Source organism: Cnephaeus nilssonii, assembly GCF_951640355.1.
Source record: "Cnephaeus nilssonii genome assembly, chromosome: 10".
In the NCBI taxonomy this organism is placed as follows: Eukaryota; Metazoa; Chordata; class Mammalia; order Chiroptera; family Vespertilionidae; genus Cnephaeus; species Cnephaeus nilssonii.
Window position 1 is genome coordinate 43,360,071 of NC_137081.1, and position 18,727 is coordinate 43,378,797.

At 43.0% G+C, this 18,727-nt stretch overlaps 1 protein-coding gene across 5 annotated transcripts in view; it reads left to right on the forward strand.

The window, feature by feature from the left end:
* The window catches only part of CHN1 (chimerin 1), a 162,978-nt gene that overhangs the window by 120,675 nt on the left and 23,576 nt on the right, over positions 1-18,727 (forward strand). For all 5 annotated transcript variants that reach the window (XM_079782394.1, XM_079782398.1, XM_079782395.1 and 2 more), the window contains one exon: positions 11,930-12,014. In XM_079782394.1, the coding sequence (XP_079638520.1) occupies positions 11,930-12,014 (85 nt within the window). The remainder of the gene's footprint in view (positions 1-11,929; positions 12,015-18,727) is intronic.

Here is an 18,727-nt window from a genome sequence, read left to right on the forward strand (position 1 = left end):
CAATATTGCAAACAAACGTTTTGCTTATAATCCATCATAATTTTAAAGGACCACCATCGTATATGCGCCTCAGCCTGAAAAGTGAAGTTGTTCATCCCTCACATATGATAACAAAATGAATTTATAGAGGACATCTCTAGGATTTAGATATTAAACATGTGTCCAGTTTCTCTTAAATTTTATTTTCACATTTCAGCTTCTTAATGTGTTTATAGTTTTATGGTTTTACAGGACTTTAAGTTTGCACACACAAGAATACAGTGTACAATTTTTTAAAGAAGAGAAATTACTTTTATACTATTGTTTTCTGTATTAACATCTTTAAAAATAATTTCAATGTAGGAAAAATATGTAAACAGAAGAAACAAATTATTTGCCTTTTCCACTGGTACTCCTACAAAGTTTGTTTGTTTTTTTAAGTTGGGGAGAGGAGAATATGTATTACATACAGATGAATAAAGAATGACAGCAGAGCCCTAGCCAGTTTGGTTCAGTGGATAGAGCGTTGGCCTGCAGACTGAAGGGTCCCAGGTTCAATTCCGGTCAAGGGTTTGTACCTTGGTTGTGGGCACATCCCCAGTAGGGGGTATGTAGGAGGCAGCTGATCGATGTTTCTCTCTCTCAACAATGTTTCTAGCTCTCTATCCCTCTCCCTTCCTCTCTGTAAAAAATCAATAAAATATATATATTTTTAAAAAGAATGACAGCAGAATTCTCATCAGAAACTATGCAAAACAATGGAATGACATCTTTAAAGTACTCAACAACAACAACAAATACCAACCTGGAATTCTGTATCCAGCAAAACATCTTTTAAAAATGAAGACAAAATAAAAATGTTTTTAAACAAACAAACAAAAAAAGCTGAGTGAAAATATCACCAGGAGACCCATAGTACTAGAATACTAAGGGAAGTTCTTCAGGCAGAGGGAAATCATACCAGATGGAAATTTAGATCTATACAAAAGAATAAAAATGCCGGAAATGGTGAACATGTGGGTAAGTGTTAAATTTGTGTTTTCTTCATTTTAGTGCCATTAAAGAATAATTGACTGTTTAAAACAAAAATAGGGATGCATTATATAGTTATACAAGTAAAATATATGACAACAATAGCATAAAATATGGGGTTGGGAGAGTGCAAGTATACTAAGATTCTATACCTGTACCTGCAGTGGTATAATATTATTTGAAAGTAGACTGTTAAGTTAAAGATATATATTGTAGACTTTAAAGCAAACTTTAAAAAATAATAGTTATAAGTTAATAGTGGAAACAAAAAGGATTCATAAAATCTATGCAATTTATTCAAAAGTATGCAAGAAAGAGAAAAAGGAATAAAGAACAAATGTAATAGTATATAGGAAACAAAAGTAAGATAGCAGGCTTAAACCCAGTCATACTGATAGTTATATTATATGGAAATGTCCAAACACCCCATTAAAGGCAGAGGTTGTCAGATTGGATAAAGAGGCAATATCCAACTAATTGCTACCCATAAGGAACCTATTTTAAATATAAATACACAGAGAAGCAAAAAGAATAAGGTATAGAATTACCAGGCAATACTTCAAAGAAAATTAGAGTGGCTATATTTATATTAAATGCAGTTTTTAGACAAGAAATAATGGGAATAAAATTCATCAAGAAGACATAACAATTTAAAATTTACATGCACCTAATAATAGAGATTTAAATTACATAAATCAACAACTGAATTGAAAAGTGAAATAGATAATCCATAATTATAGATGGAGAGTTCCTACTTTTCTCCCAATGGTAGAACAAATAGACAAATAGAGTAGAAAATTATTAAGAATACAGAAGCCTTAAACAACAGTATCAACCAATTTGACTTAATTGATATTTATATAATACTAGAGGCCTGGTGCATGAATTCGTGCACGGGTGGGGTCCAGCTGGCCCGCCCCAATGGGGGCCCATTGGGCCGGGCTGGGCGGGGGGAGGGGGGGGATGGGTGGTTGGCCAGCCGGCCCCGCCCCCGATTGGAATGTTGAGGGCCAATTGGGGGCCGGGCCGGCTGAGGGGGGGGAGACAATTGGGGCCCAGATCAGGCCGGTTGGCTGCCACAGTGCGTGTCATAGCCACCGGTCGTTCTGGTCATTCTGGTTGCTGGGCTCTTATATATACTATAGATTCTCAGCAACAGCAGAATATACATACTATTTAAGTGAACATGGACGATTCACCAAGACAGTTTTTCAGGCCATAAAACAAGTATCAATAAACATAAAAGGACTGAAATCATACAAATCATAATCTCTCACCACAACAGAATTAATTTCAAAATCAATAACAGATATCTGACAAACTTCCCACATATTTAGAAATTAAGCAACTTACTGCTGAATAACTTCATGGATTAAAGAAATTGCAAGGAACATTAAAAAATGCATCATATCAAGATTCGTGGAATGTGGCTACAGTAATATATATATGGTGAAATCTTTACCATTAAAATGCTTATTTTAGGAGAAGAAAGAAAAGGTCTTTAAAGAGCCAAGCTTTATCTTAAGAATAAAAAACAAGAAGACCCAATTAAACCAAGCAACAGAAGGATGGAAATGCTAAAGATAAGAGCAGCGATCAATAAAATAGAAACAATAGAGAAAATCTGGATCTCTTTTACTAGAGCTTTAAGAGGGTTTTTTAAGCTACATAGTTTCATAATTTCTTGTGCATTTTAGTCAAACCTTTTTCCTGATATATTATAGGAATACTTCCATTCATAACATAATATGTTAAAAGATTACACTTCTTTAGAGGACAGATTTAAAACCAGGCCAAAGAGAAATTGAAACCTGGTTGTGTGGAAATGTCAATATTAGTACCTACTTGGCTTTAAGGAATCATGGGTCAGAGATCATGTGGTCTGGTCTGAGCCTGTTGTCTCTCAGTGTTCAGTTTAGTATGTGAAACGTGGGTACAGACTGTCACTGAGCTGTGGATTGTACCCTGGTTCTTACTGCATAACCAAGTGAATTCATTATTTTATTTTGCTATTACACCCCCATACTAAAACTTTAGGAGAATTGATTTACTGTATTGATATTGTACTACTCATATTTCAGTGCAAATTTATTCAACTAGTGAAACTAAACTTTCAATGTAGAAGTGTTTAGGTTATGGCATTTGACATTTTAAAACTTTAACCATGATTCACTTTAGAGGTAAAGTTCTCATTAGAGCTCCTTTAACAACAACAACAAAAATTGCTTCTGAAACTTATTTTTTAAAAAGTCTAAACATTATGAGTTTCCTAATACTTTAAACACCCATATATTGAAATGCAACTGTTTTTGCATTGTTGGTTATATTTATGGTTATAGTATTTAATATACAATCTGTACCTTGTAATGTGATCAGAATAAATAAAAGGAATGCCTTGAGAACTTCCATTTTTCCACTGCGTGATTCCTGGGTTTCAGGCAGATGGCTGTGTGTCAGGGGCCACTCTTGTGTGTATGTTGGCACCAGAACCTAAGTGTTCTAGCACAGCGGTCGCCAACCCATGGTCCGTGAGGTCCGAAAGGTTGGCGACCGCTGTTCTAGCAAGTTCACGTGTCTGCACCACATTAACCCAGCTGTCATTTTAGAGATATTTCTCCCTCACAGGCGAGGAATGGGGATAGGGATGGAGGGGATAGGGACATCCTTAACACATTAAGCGCCCAGTCAGTCATCGGTGACTGACACTAACTATACTTTCTGTCCGGAAGACAAAATAGGCTGGGCGCTTAACATGTTAAGGAAACCATAAGGAAATTTAAATGCAGTATTACAGTGAATGGGTTGTATGCTTGGAATTGGTAATTATTTTTTCTGTACATGTTTACTTAAGGTAGTTTTATACACCAGTCCTTTGTTAAGTACCCCCTCCCCACCTTTTGTTTGAGGGAATCCCTACACAGCTTTATATTATATATTTGTTCCTAATGATCATAGCCAATGTTAAGCATTCTCTTCTCATGGTTTAATAATATAATCAAAATACTTTGACTGAAGTGGCAAAATTAGTACCAAAATTCTAAATTCCAAATCCTTTGGATCAAAATTAAGCCATCTTGGTGAGACTAAAATTGGATACTTAAAAGATACATTCTGATTGCCCTAAAGATAAAATGGGGAAAAAAGGGAAAACGCCTTTCCTGCCCAGCTGTCTGCCTACCTACATTTCTTTCTTTTTGGTTTTGATCATCTGTTCTCTCCCTTCCTCGCCCAATACCATGCTGCAGAACTGACTCATCAGAGCCTCCGGAATGAAGAGCGGCAGCCGAACCTCATTCCCACCTTCCCAGGCAAAATTTCGTTTCCCCTAATGTTCTTATCACCTCCATCCTGGTCTGCATTTGCGTCTGCAGCAGGCTTTGCAGGCAGTCTCTTCGGCTGTTTGTGTTCATGCTTATTTCCAGAGGTAGTGTTATGGAAGGGAGAATGAGAAGGGCTGGGTTTTTTTTCTCTTTCCACAGCATGCATTTCCTTTCCCCTGTTTGTTCCTGACGTTCAAGCTGGAGATTTGAATGTCAGGAACATGATGGGAAGCAGACGCCAGGGTTTTGGTCGGTACAACAGTAGTTCCAGTTGCGAGTGGCTTCAGTGTTTACGAGGGTCAGTGCCCAGGAGGCACACACCCTTGGCCTGTGCCACGGGGGCCCCTCATTAGTCCACCCGTCTCCCTCCCTGTCTGTCCCTCTCAGCCTGGCTCCAGCCAGTGCCTTCTCTGTGACAGACTCGGGGTCCACTAATGAAGCTAGTCTTTCATCTCTTTCTAAGGTGATTAACTTGAAAGGAGTCCTTCTTGGGTGAAAAGCAATCTCAATGTCATGGTAACAAAGTTGTCTTTTCTCCGGTTGCAAAAGAGAAGAGTGCTTTAAAAGTCCTTGCTATGCCCTTTGTTCATGAAGGTATGATTCATGCCAGGTGCTCTGTCACTGACGCACCAACACCTTTGGAGGTGGCCCAGGAAAGACGGCAGTGCCAACTCACAAGGTTGCTTGGCTCTCAGGACCACCCCTGACCTCACTGATACTGTTTTATGCTGCAGCCGATGGCTCTTTTGTATTACCTCACCAAAACACCCTCCCTAAAGAAATCCTTTTTCAGTAAATTGATCGAATGATTTGTTTAAATGACTCCAAGGAAGACGTAGTGGTGTTTCTAAAGGAAGCCATGGCTCCCGCCTGTAAAGCAGTGTATGTTATTAAGGTTGTACAGTAAACAGCAGAAACAGGCAGCTTGTGAGAAACAAAGACTAGTGAATGTCATAGGATAAAGTAAGATGCTATTAATACCTCAGTCATCACAAGAATATGCCCATTAGCCTCAACTATCAGAAACACAGGCAAGAAGTCAGAAGTTTGTTTTTGTGTGTGTGTTTTATAAAAAGATCTCACTTCTATGTGGAATCTAATGAACAAAATAAACTGATGAACAAAGTAGAAACAGAGGCATGGATACATGGAACAGACTGACCGCTGTCAGAAGGGAGGGGTGGGGGGACTGGATGAAAGAAGGTCCAGGGATTAGCCAAAGAACATGTATGCATAAACCACAGACACAGATAGCAGTGTGGTGATGGCTGGAGGGAAGGGGGGTAGGGGTTGGATGGAGGTGGCAAAGGGGTGAAGTTTTTTTAAAAAGGCCTTCAAGAGGAAGATTTTCCTGATTTACATCCAGTGCTAGCAAAGTTCTCATCAGATTTCCTCATTCACACTAAGAATCATTGAATGGAAAAGAGAGAAGGGAATGAGGAGGAAAGAGAAAGAGCCGACAGCCTTGGAGAAGTAGAGACAGGAAAACTAAGATACAAACATGAAAACATACAAGTCGAGAGCCATTTAGAATAAAAATTCTATTTAAAATGACACATGGAAAGTGTTCCTTAACGAGCGCCTGCTGGTTGTGTGGTTAGGAAGACATCAGTGATTTCATTCCCTGAACGCGGACCAGCTGCAGATCACCAAGGGCTGTCTATTGCATTGTGGGGCATTCCAAGCAGGAGTCTCTCTCATAGTCACAGGCTTTGGCCGAAGCCCTGAGCCCCTGGAGACCACTCCAGACCTCCTCTCTCCCAGATGCCACCCTGGTTCTTTCTTAGCATCCTCCCAAGCAGAAAGAATCTCCAAGGTGCAATTTCTCATCTTTTAATTGTTATATTTTGAATGCCAGTTACGTTCTGATTTCGTCATTTTAAGACAGGTAATCAGAATACAACCATGAATAGTAAACAAAGTTGTCGGCAGGCGTCGGTGCCCCCAGCCTCCTCTGCGGGAGCAGCACCTGCTTCCATGGTGCTGGCACAGCAGGGCAGCCCAAGAGCTCTGCTCCGTGTATAATGTGTCCGATTGATTTTTTAAGAGACCTTTTTCTGAATGGGCAAATATGTGATATAAACATCACTGATTACATAAGACTACATGCAGAATGAAATATTTAAAGCTCGACTTTAGCACAGTCACCCTTTTAATAACAAAGTATTTGTCACTTTTTCTTGAATGCACTTGACACTGTTACAGTATGACTTAGTGCCCCTCAGGAAGGAAACTTGCTTCCAAGTTCAGCCAGCCTGTCTCTGAATTTCTGGCACATTCCAGCTCCTGTTCCCCACTTCCCCCAGCTCCTCATTTGCTTAGTAACTGAACCGATGTGCTAACGCATGGAGACTACAGACTAGGAACTTCCTTAGCTTTCTGGCCTCCAGGCCCCCAGCACTCCTCCACAGCCATCCTCTCTCCTCTTACTCTTTTTTGAGCTCGGAGAAGGGGGAAAGTAATTTTCCTCTAATTCAGAGCTAATCCCTCTGCCCTGGATCCCATCGCCCTTTGATGCCTTCAGAAACCTTACTCCATGAGGTAGTTACCTCCTCTTTCCCAGGAATCCTCAATCAGCCATTCCCTTCCCTCCACTGTTATTATTCACAAACACTTAAGTGATGGCATATTCAAAGAGGAAGAGGATATTGGCTAGGAATGCATTGTAGGTTTCTCCCTTTAAATACACTGCAGAAATGCTCTACTGACAGCTTCCCTCCCAGACTGCTCCTCTACTCTTGTTCCTTCTGTTAATTCCATCACCCCTCGCCCGCTCCCAGTCACCAGCCTGAAACCCTAACTGTTAGCCCAGGTGCTTCCCATCTCCAAACCCTGTTGGTTCTGCCTCCCAAAAAACACTTTATCCCTTTCTCTTGATCACCACTGCCTAAGTGCAGATCCATGTCATCTATCCCCTGGACCACTGCCATAGCATCCTACGCAATCTGTCTTCTTCCAGCCTGTCCCCCTTCCTTTAAGGTGTCGCTCTCCTTAAAAATCATCAGTGGCCTTGCATTGCTCACTAGGCAGAGTATACATCTGTAGCAGTGATGGCGAACCTATGACACGCGTGTCAGCACTGACACGCGTAGCCATTTCTGATGACACGCGACCGCTGAGGCGGCCGCATGCCGAGGATAAAACATTTGCTGCTCCTGAGGATGAAACATCTGCGAAATAATGTTTTTTCCTCAAAGTGACACACTACCCGAGTTATGCTCCGTTTTTTGGCGAAGTTTGACACACCAAGCTCAAAAGGTTGCCCATCACTGGTCTGTAGACATGGACAAGGCCCGGTCTGCCGCCCGTCTCCTGCCATGCCAGTCATTTCCACGCCCACCCTTCCTTGGAATTCTCTCAACATATTGCTTCGCTCATGCTTTGTGCCTTTGATCTCCCCGCCTTTCCTATGTGCCAACAGGGACACCCCATGGGTCACCTGGCTGACCCTACTCAAGCCCGTGGGTTGCTTCAAGCCTGAGGAGCGCCCCTCCCCCCTTCCTTCACACCTGGTAGGCGCTGTCAGCAGAGCATTTTTGCAGCGTATTTAAAGGGAGAAACCTACAACGCATTCCTTGAGCCAATATCCTTTTTATCTTTGTATGTGTCATCACTGTAAGTGTTCATGAATAATAAAAATAATTAATGCAGTCTCTGTTTGGATGACCTCTAGGGAAATAAAAAAAGAGAAAAAGGCTGCAATATTCAGTTTTTTGCTAATGCCATCCAGTCATGGAGCCATAGAGGTCACAAAACAAAATTTAAGAAATATGAATTTTAGATATAAAAATTCAAAAGGGAATTCAGGTAAACCCTATTGTACAAATAGAAGTTTCGAAAGCTTCTGGTATTTTGGTGCTAATTTGTAGAACAGTTTCTTGGAGAGCTATGTAAGCAACTTTCCAAAAAAATTAAAAACAATAAAACCATCCCCAAATTGCTCAGGATGCCTTTATAAAAAGCTGTCCAAGAAGGAAGTGTGTAAATAATTTCCTGAAGATTGCTTTCTGAGATAATTGTCTGATCATTTAATTAGAGGACACTGGGCCTGCTTGGACAGTTACACCCTTCAGGGAGTGTAATACGAAGAAATGTGCCAAGATTTGCAAAATGCCACATTCACTCTTTCTTCTGTGAAGGTGAGGAAGAGAATTAGTTCTATCATAACATCTCAGTGCTATTTGCAAGAGCCCTTTATAAAGTAAGTTCACGTGATCTACTTTGTGCTCCCATTGTAACATTAAGACCCTTAATCATGAGTTAACGGGCAGGTACAGAAGTGGGGCTTCCAGTCCCTTCTTATTAACCTTACCAAGTTAGGTGAGACTGGACTACCCTGAGATCTGGCAACTGAGAAGCCAGTTTGCATCCCAAAGACTTTCCCTAAAAATAACCTCACAGTTCTATAGCTATTTATATAAGATTCTCTAACCTTTTTTATGAGTCAGAGCTATCTATGTCACTCATTCTCTTCAGAGTGAAGCAGGATTGCATAGTTTATCCAGTTTCATTCACTCAGAGGAACATGGACCAACACAAGGACATCCCAGTCTATCTGAATGTTGATCTTGGACTCTGCTTCAGGAACTCCAGGAAATACTTTCAATTTGCAGACTCTGAGCATCATTAACAATCCAGAAGCAACTGTGTCTGCATTCCTGACGCTTTCCCGTCAAAGACATAAAAGGGATTGTGCCTTCTTTCCAAAATCAACACTATGCTTAGTACTCAAGCTCACTTGGCAATAACCAGAGTTACGAGCACATACCTGCTTGGAATGAACCCCAGGTTACCCATTGCAGCCATATATGGGTAGTTTTCCAGGAGTAGTATTTTGAAATCTAATAGACCATATTTCATTGATTCTAATATGTACTTTTGTTTCATTTTAACACCTCAGAATTGGCATTTTTGTCTGATAATCAGTGGCTTGTCATAATTTTATTGACACAGTTTTTCTAAATGGAATATACAGGGTAGGACAAAAGTAGATTTACAGTTGTGAGTATGCAAAAGTTTATTCTTGTATTATTATTTATTAATGTATTATTTTTCCATATGAACTGGAAACCAACTTTTGCTCCACTTACATTTACTGTAAGTCTTATGTTCAGTAGCATCTTAAGTTTGAAGAAATGATTATATATATATAAATTGCCTTGGTTTCTAAGACCTCTTTGATACATAAATAGAAGAGCAGTAAAAATGACCATTTTAGCTGTGAATTTCATTATTAGCAATAGCTGTTTCAGCAGATATTTATGTTGGAATCAAATAGTCACACTCTGATATTCACGCTCTTGTATTACTGTTTTTCTGCAGGAAGAAATCATATATATATAAGAAATTATCTCAGGTAAATGTAATTTGATACAGCTCAGTGGCTTCCTTGTTCCCCCTCCCTTTAAAAACCAAACAAACACACAAAACTTATTTCTTGAGTGCGTTTTCAGCCAATATTTGCTCAGAAATCTTATCGTGTTACTAATAATATTCATTTTTTTCTATTCTCTGTTTGGGGTTTGGATTCATTACTTTCCTATTTGACCAATACTTTTTCACCTGAGTTAAGGTAGAATGCCTTCTCTTTCCTGTACATACTAGGTGTACCAGTTACTAATGCGGATTTTTTTTTTCAATAGATGGAGTCACACATATGTTGATATATATGCGATTTGATATGTATGCTATTTTGTTGTATTGACAGCAAGTTTCAAAACTTCATATGTCAAATTTGCTGAAGGTGTTAACATCATAGATACTTTTACGCTTAAAAATGTCGAATTTTGTGGCAAGAAAAGAGCATTTGTGGGAAGTTTTAATTCATTACTTTACTTTGAAGAAAAAGTTATCATATACTTCGGGAAGCTTATGGTGAACATGCTCCATCTCAAGATACTTGTGAACGCTGGTTTAAATGCTTTAAAAGTGATGATTTCAATGTGAAAGACAAAAAAAAATCCAGGTCAACTAAAAAAGTTTGAAGACCAACAATTACAAACATTATTGGATGAAGATGCGTGTCAAACTAAAAAACAACTTACAGAAAGATTTAACGTTGCTCAGCAAACAATTTCCGATCATTTACAAGCAATGGGAAAGATTTTAAAGGGAGGAAAATGGGTGCCACATCAACTGAACGAAAGACAAATGGAAAACCACAAAGTCATCAGTAAAATGTTGCTTCAATGGCATGAAAGAAAGTCTTTTTTGCATTGAATTGTGACTGGTGATGAAAAGTAGATTTATTTTGAGAATCCCAAACGCACAAAATCATGGGTTGATCCAGGTCAACCATCAACATCAACTGCAAGGCCAAATTGCTTCAGAAAGAAGACAATGCTCTGTGTTTGGTGGGATCAGGAAGGTGTGGTGTATTATGAGCTTCTAAAACCAGGTGAAACCATTAATACTGATTTTGTTGTGGTAGCTAGGATAGGATTGCTTAAATGGGGGGGGGAGAACAAATAATCAATTTAAACCACGCTTTGATCGTGAAATGACCAGAATGTGCCAGAAGACACGGCAAAGTAATTTTGCTTCGTGATAATGCACCATCACACACTTCAAAACCAGTTAAAGACACATTAAAAGATCTTGCCTGGGAAGTATTAACCCACCCGCCATATACACCAGACCTTGCTCCTTCAGATTACCACTTGTTCCGATCTATGGCACATGCACTTCCTGAGCAGCACTTCAAAACGTATGAACAAGTGGAAAATGGGGTATCTGAATGATTTGCCTCAAAACAAGAAAAGTTCTATTGGGACAGTATCCACAAATTACCTGAAAGATGGGGAAATGTGTAGCTAGAGATGCACATCACTTTGAATAAAGCACTTTTGATGTTTCTCTTGAAATTATCCGGTTTTCTTTGATTACAAAATCCGCATTATTAACCGGTAGTAAAAACCTATAGGTGTCTTCTTAGCCCTGGAATCCTTTCTTCTTTGGGTTCCTTCCTTAGGGATAAAGGACTCAAATGTACTGTAACCTTTATGAGCTGGAATGGTTCCTGAGTAATCCCTGTGCTAAAACACGGTTCCTGACTGACAGTAGTTCCTAAAATACATTCAGTCTCTTTGCTAACATAGTATCAAATAGTTTTGAACAGAAATTGGCACTGTATGCTGATTCAGTCGTGACCAGTCACTAAGTATCACCTTCAACATCTGTGGCCCTCACTGTGGTCATAGGGGACAGAAGGTGGATCACCCGGCAGAACCCTTCTCAGGACTCAGACGGGCTGTGCATTGCTCCTCCCCCTCCTCCTGCACGCCACAGTGCTCAGAGAATGCCAGCATAACACGTAAATGGGGCTGCTCACTGTGAAGGGAACAGTTGCAAAACTCCAATGTAGAAATTATTTTCAAAAGTAAATTGCAGAATATTGGTGTCATTTACCACCATGTATAAGACCAAGAGGAAAGAAATTTTAACTGCTTGTCAGTTTGACTCAACTAAGGCTTTGCGGAATGTGACCATATCATGCCCCTTCAGTACTAACCTTGGCTCGTGTGTGTATCAGCTCTTTACAGGAAACGGCCTCCTCACTCGCATTTCCCTCTGGCCACTTTGTCGCTACTCTCTTTCAGGTCCACACGTTCAGAGGGCCACACTGGTGTGAGTACTGTGCCAACTTCATGTGGGGTCTCATTGCTCAGGGAGTGAAATGTGCAGGTAAGAGCGCTTCCCTCTCACCGTACTGAGTAAGGAGTCAGGAGGAGGGCGTTGAGGAGATTTGCTGTTATGCGCAATGGGCTGGACCCTGGTTTGCTCTTAACACACATGCAGTAGTCTGGATTTTCAGGCAGCCACTTTGGAAATTGATATTTTATCTGCCCTTAACCTTGTACTTAATGAACAACAGACTAGGGATCTGGTATTAGTCAGCTTGTTCAAAAAGTCTGATAAAAGGAGATACAAGTAAGGCAGTTATATTTAACTGTTGTCTTTGATGTTGCAGGAACTAAATTTATAAAAATGATTTTTTTAAAAACAGTATACAGGGACCTATGATTGTTGCCTAGGAAACTGAATTTTAAAGATAAGTTGTTAAGCTGGATTGTCCTTACTAAATTTTTGTGAAATCGAGTTGAAACTTTAGAAATCTGAATTTATCTTCGAAGAGGGTTACCAAATTCTGAAAAACCACTTAGTCACTAGTATTTTGTGATATTTTAAAATTTTGAATATGCTAAATCTTTTTATAAAGCATAACCACAGTATTTTTAGATTTTAATTTAGAAACTTTTAAGATTTGCACATAAAGAAATAACCATGCTTTATGAAATAAGTGGTTATTCACACCATGTGAAATTCATTTGTATATAACAACCATACAGAGTATTGGTCATTTATTCAAACTGCTCTAAATTCTGACATAAGCTTAAAGATAACCACTTAAATTTTAAATACATAGTGTTTGGTCATATAAGTTTCTTTCTGCTATTTAAATTGTAAAACTGCCTTCTTACATGTCGTTTAGCATGAAGATTAACATTAAAAATGTATACTAAGAGTAAAGTAGTTTAAAATTATAGCTATAATAATCCTGTCAAATCTTTCACTGTAAAAACCTACATTTCTTTTGTGGCCTGATTTTTAATGGAATCTTTTATGTTATGTGCAGAAACTTCTAGGGTATGATTTTCCTTATTTCTAAATTGCATTTTTGTTGAATAACAGGTGCAATATGCATTGCATGTGAATGTCCCAAATCACCCTCCTTTTAGTTATCACTGAGGCATGAAAAAGTCCCAGGCATCCATCACTAGCCAGATGCTTACAGGACCCGCCACAAGGAGGGAGAAGACCGCCCACATGTTGACTTTGACCTGCGCAGGGGTGTCCACTAAGGAGAGGCTCAGCTCAATCCAGTCTGACTCCTCCCTCATGCAGGAGGGTGACGGCCCCAATGCAGGTCTCTGCCCAGAGAGTAAATAATTACCATCCTGGCCAGTGGTTACCCAGAGTCGGGGTGAGGAAATACCACTGGGAAGGCTGTTTCTGAGCCTTTGAACTGGAAAGGAACACAGTGGAACATAAAGTGTTGATGAAGTGGTGGTGTTAAGAACATCGGCACTGCTGTGGTGTTTCAAAGGCAAATGGAATATTCTTTCCACCTGTTCAAGGAACGCTGGTCTCAATAAGCCTGGATTGCCTTTATGACACAGCCTTGACCAGCTGAGACTTGCAACAGTTTCCTAAACACTCTATGACTGTCACTAACTTCAAAAGCCCTTTTACTGGCATGTGTCTTCTTTACGGTTTGGAAGGGTGAAGGCCATTGCATGAGAATTCTGAGTCAGCTGTTAGAAGAGAATAGGTACAACACATGAATAATCTTTAGCAATAGGCTACATTCCCAAATCATGTTTGAAAGAAATGTTTGAACACTTATGATCGTAATAATATGAAGAAAAGGAGAAAGAAAATGAGTCACTCCATCCCACAGCCACCTGCATTAATAGCCCTCACCTCTTGTTATGAGTCAAGGGGCAGGAATTGAAAGAAAAGCCTTGAGGAGGTTTTTCATTTTATGTTACATCTTGTGCTTAAAGGCATTAGTCTGTGTGATTTGGACCATGTTGATGTGTGTGATTTGGACCATATTGATGTGCAATATAAGAACAAGTCAGCTTGTTTTTTAAAATGGGGATGGTTGGGATTTCAATTAGTTCTGATTTCCATGACAACTAATTACATTTGGATTGACAGTTGGGATTCTTAGATATAAAGTGGCTCATCCTGACCTTTGAGCCATCACTTTATTTGAAACAGAATGCACAGAATTAAGAATTTAAAGAGCCAGAGAAAAGTAACTGGTTGGCTGAACAGTGGCTCCCCAAAGATTTCTACTTCCTAATCCTCAGATCCTGTGAATATGTTACCTTTTGTGGCAAAAGGGGCTCTGATGAAGTTAAGGATTTTGAGACGGTAGCGTGTCAGGATTGTCAGGTGGGCCCAGTGTAACCATTAGAAGAGGGAGGCGGACGAGGCAGAGACAGAGAAAAGATGTAAGGACAGAAGCAGAGGTCAGAGAGAGAGGAGCCATGCCTCTGGTTTAGCTGGAGGAAGGGGGCCGGAGCCAAGGAATGCAGGCCTCGAGAAGCTGGAAAAGGCAAAGGAAAGAAACAGCTTCTCCCCGAGAGCTTCCGGAAGGAGCACAGGCCCGCCAACACTTTGCTTCCAGCCCAGTAAAGCTGATTTTGGACTTGTAACCTCCAGAACTGTAAGATGAGAAACTCATGTTAATCCACGAAGTTTGTGATAATTTGTTACAGCAGCAATAGGAAACTAATGCACTAGCTACTGAACATTAAAGATATCACTTCAAAAAAAAAAAAAAAAGGCAGCTTACTCCTGTCGGAAAAGAGATGTATTTATTGCTTTTGATCTCTAAGACAGCCTGCTTCATTCCGGTTTCTTTTTTCAAACTCCACCAAGGCAGACTTGTCAGGAATTGTTTTTAAAATCTGTTTTTATTGATCTCAGAGAGAGAGAGAGAGAGAGAAACATTAATGAGAGAGAATCATTGATTGGCTGCCTCCTGCACACCCCACACTGGAGATCGAGCCTGCAACCTGGGCATGTATCCTGACTGGGACTCGAACCATGACCTCCTGGTTTATAGGTTGATACAACCACTGAGCCACGCTGGCCAGGCAAGGACTTTTTTTAAGGAATGTTGGCCAAAAGCAGTGATTTTGTATCCCACCTGCCCCCTTTTTTTTTTTTTTAAACAGCATATAAAATGTTGGGTGGTGGTGCAATCAACAGACTGGAAAAGTTGCTGTAGGAATCAGACTGAATCCAACTAATAGGAGGCTTGCTGCTATGCACTGCACTGCACAGCTGATGAGGACAAGTGAGGGAGCAGCAGGGATAATCATGAGAACACCAGTCATGATCTTTTCCAAACCCCTTACCACAAGGTCCCATAGTAGGGACCTCTACCAACATCTCCCTTCCCTTCTTTACAGTGAGCAAAATGATGTTACAGGAGAGTAGCAACTGCAGCCTGGCCGTGGTGCTCCTCCTACTAAAGTTCTTATGATTGAAGTAGACGAACTTTAAAAGTAAAGTTCAAAGGATTGTCATTGCTCAGATAGAATAGTTTCCCAAAGCACTTTCCCCTTCTTTATGAAATGTAAGCTTATAGATCTATTATCCTATATAATAAAAGCCTAATATGCAAATCGACCGAACGGCAGAACGACCGGTCTCTGTGATGCACACTGACCACCAGGGGGCAGATGCTCAACGCAGGGACTGCCCCCAGCCCACAGGCCCCAGGCCAGCTAAGGCAGGTGCCAGCAGGGCCCCCCTCCCCCCAATCGCCCCGCTGGTCGCCCCGCAAATCGGCCCTGATCGCCGGCCAGGCCTAGGGACCCTACCCATTCACGAATTTTGTGCACCGGGCCTCTAGTTATCCTATATAATAAAACAGTAATATGCAAATTGACCGCACCTTCGCTACACCCATAAGCCACGCCCACCAGCCACGCCCACCAGCCACGCCCACCAGCCAACCAGGAGCAAATATACACGTTAAACCAGCAAAGATGGCGGGGGAAAGGGCAGCACCCATGCCTATGAGATCCAAGCCATGATGGTGGACTGGGGCAGGCGGTTAGCGCCGGCAGCCGGCTGACCAGGTCCGCCATCACCGATCTCGGAGCAGGGCAGGCGGCCTGGGTTAACGCCTGCAGCCGGCTGCCCAGGTCCGCCATCACCGATCGCGGAGCTGGGCAGGCGGCGTGGGTTAACGCCTGCAGCCGGCTGCCCAGGTCCACGATCACAGATCACCGACCAGGACAGCTGCCTGCCCAGGTCCATTACTGATCTCAGAGCTGGGCAGGCGGCGTGGGTTAACGCCTGCAGCCGGCTGCCCAGGTCTGCCATCACCGATCGCGGAGCAGGGCAGGCGGCGTGGGTTAACGCCCGCAGCCGGCTGCCCAGGTCCACGATCAGGGATCACGGACCAGGGCAGGCGGTGTGGGTTAACGCCCGCAGCCGGCTGCCCAGGTCCACAATCACAGATCACGGACGAGGACACCTGCCTGCCCAGGTCCATCACTGATCTCAGAGCTGGGCAGGCGGCGTGGGTTAACGCCTGCAGCCGGCTGCCCAGGTCCACGATCACAGATCACCGACCAGGACAGCTGCCTGCCCAGGTCCATTACTGATCTCAGAGCTGGGCAGGCGGCGTGGGTTAACGCCTGCAGCCGGCTGCCCAGGTCCGCCATCACCGATCGCGGAGCTGGGCAGGCGGCGTGGGTTAACGCCCGCAGCCGGCTGCCCAGGTCCGCCATCACCGATCGCGGAGCAGGGCAGGCGGCGTGGGTTAACGCCCGCAGCCGGCTGCCCAGGTCCGCCATCACCGATCGCGGAGCAGGGCAGGCGGCGTGGGTTAACGCCCGCAGCCGGCTGCCCAGGTCCGCCATCACCGATCGCGGAGCAGGGCAGGCGGCGTGGGTTAACGCCCGCAGCCGGCTGCCCAGGTCCACGATCAGGGATCACGGACCAGGGCAGGCGGCGTGGGTTAACGCCCGCAGCCGGCTACCCAGGTCCACAATCACAGATCACGGACCAGGACAGCTGCCTGCCCAGGTCCATCACTGATCTCAGAGCTGGGCAGGCGGCGTGGGTTAACGCCCGCAGCCGGCTGCCCAGGTCCACGATCACAGATCACGGACCAGGACACCTGTCTGCCCAGGTCCATCACTGATCTCAGAGCTGGGCAGGCGGCCTGGGTTAACGCCCACAGCCGGCTGCCCAGGTCCGCCATCACCGATCGCGGAGCAGGGCAGGTGGCGTGGGTTAAAGCCCGTAGCTGCCTGCCCAGGTCCGCCATCACCGATCTCGGAGCAGGGCAGGCGGCGTGGGTTAGCGCCCACAGCCGCCTCCAGGTCCTGGATAAGGGCTTCGAGTCAGCCATCGCCAGTGGCAGCTGACTCAAAGCCCCTATCAGGGATCATGGACCAGGTCAGGCAGCGTGGGTTAAAGCCCACACCCGGCTGCCCAGGTCCGTGATCACCGATCTCAGAGCAGGGCAGGCGTCGTGGGTTAATGCCTGCAGGTGGCATGGGTTAGCACCCACAGCCGCCTGACCAAGTCCCCGATAGGGACTTGGAGTCTAGCATAACGAAAAGAATAGTCAGCAAAAGCAGGAGATAAGGTTTCATAAGTTCTCCCCCAGGTCACCACTGTTCTCTTATACATTTTAATTATCCCAGACTTTGCATGATGGGATTTGATTTGAATTATGCCTGATAGAGATTACATGACATGAATTGTAGGCTCATTCTTTCTTTTTGTGGTTGCCTGACTGAGAAAGGCCTTGGAATGAGAGAAGGCACTTTTATTTTCCTTTTTCATTCTTTAGAGGCTGAGGAATTACAGTTATATGAAGAACTTAGTGAGAGAATGAAAGTCTCATGCTGTATTATTCTGTAAGTTTTATCATGTGGACTATCAAAAACTTGGTGGGATCCTTTTCAAGAGGTGTTACAAAAATTATGTTGAAATTAACATTCAAGAGTAAAAGGAGAGAAGTGAGTGGTGGGTAAAGGAAAGAACTTTGTCCTAGAAACCAAATAGAAGCCACATAAACCTTCAGATTCTTACTCATTGTGCTTTGGAGGTATCCTATCTAATAAAAGAGTAATATACAGATTGATCATCACTGCAACACACAAAATAGCTGCCCCCATGTGGTCAAAGATCCTGCCCCCATGTGGACACAAGATGGCCACCACAAGATGGCCAGCAGGAGAGGGCAGTTGGGAGGCACCCAGCCTGCAAGGGAGGGCAGTTGAGAAGGACTAGGCCTGCAAGGGAGGGCAGTTGGAGGTGATCAACCCTGCAGGAGAGGGCAGTTAGGGGTGACCAGGCCGGCAGAGGAGGGAAGTTGGGGGCAAACAGGCTGGCAGCAGAGTGGTTAGGGGCAATCAGGAAGGCAGGCAGGCAAGCAGTTGGGAGCCAGCAGTCCTGGATTGTGAGAGGGATGTTCGACTGCCCGTTTAGGCCCGATCCCATCGGGCCTAAACGGGCAGTCGGACATCCCTTGAGGGGTCCCATATTGGAGAGGGTACAGGCTGGGCTGAGGGACAACCCCCCTCCGTGCACGAATTTTGTGCACCGGGCCTCTAGTTATATAATCATTGACATAGCCAAACATTCCTGCCACTTAAAAGACTTCCACCAGCATTCCTGAATTGCTTTCATTTTAGCCTTACCAGAATATTATAAGAAATTAGCCAGATAATTTTGTTCTCAGACATATCAACTTAGTATTGGTTACTTATTAAAGTGACTTTATTCTTCCAGTGTGTTATCATTACTGCCAGCCCCCAAGGGAAATAGCAGCAGTTTTTTTCCTAATAATT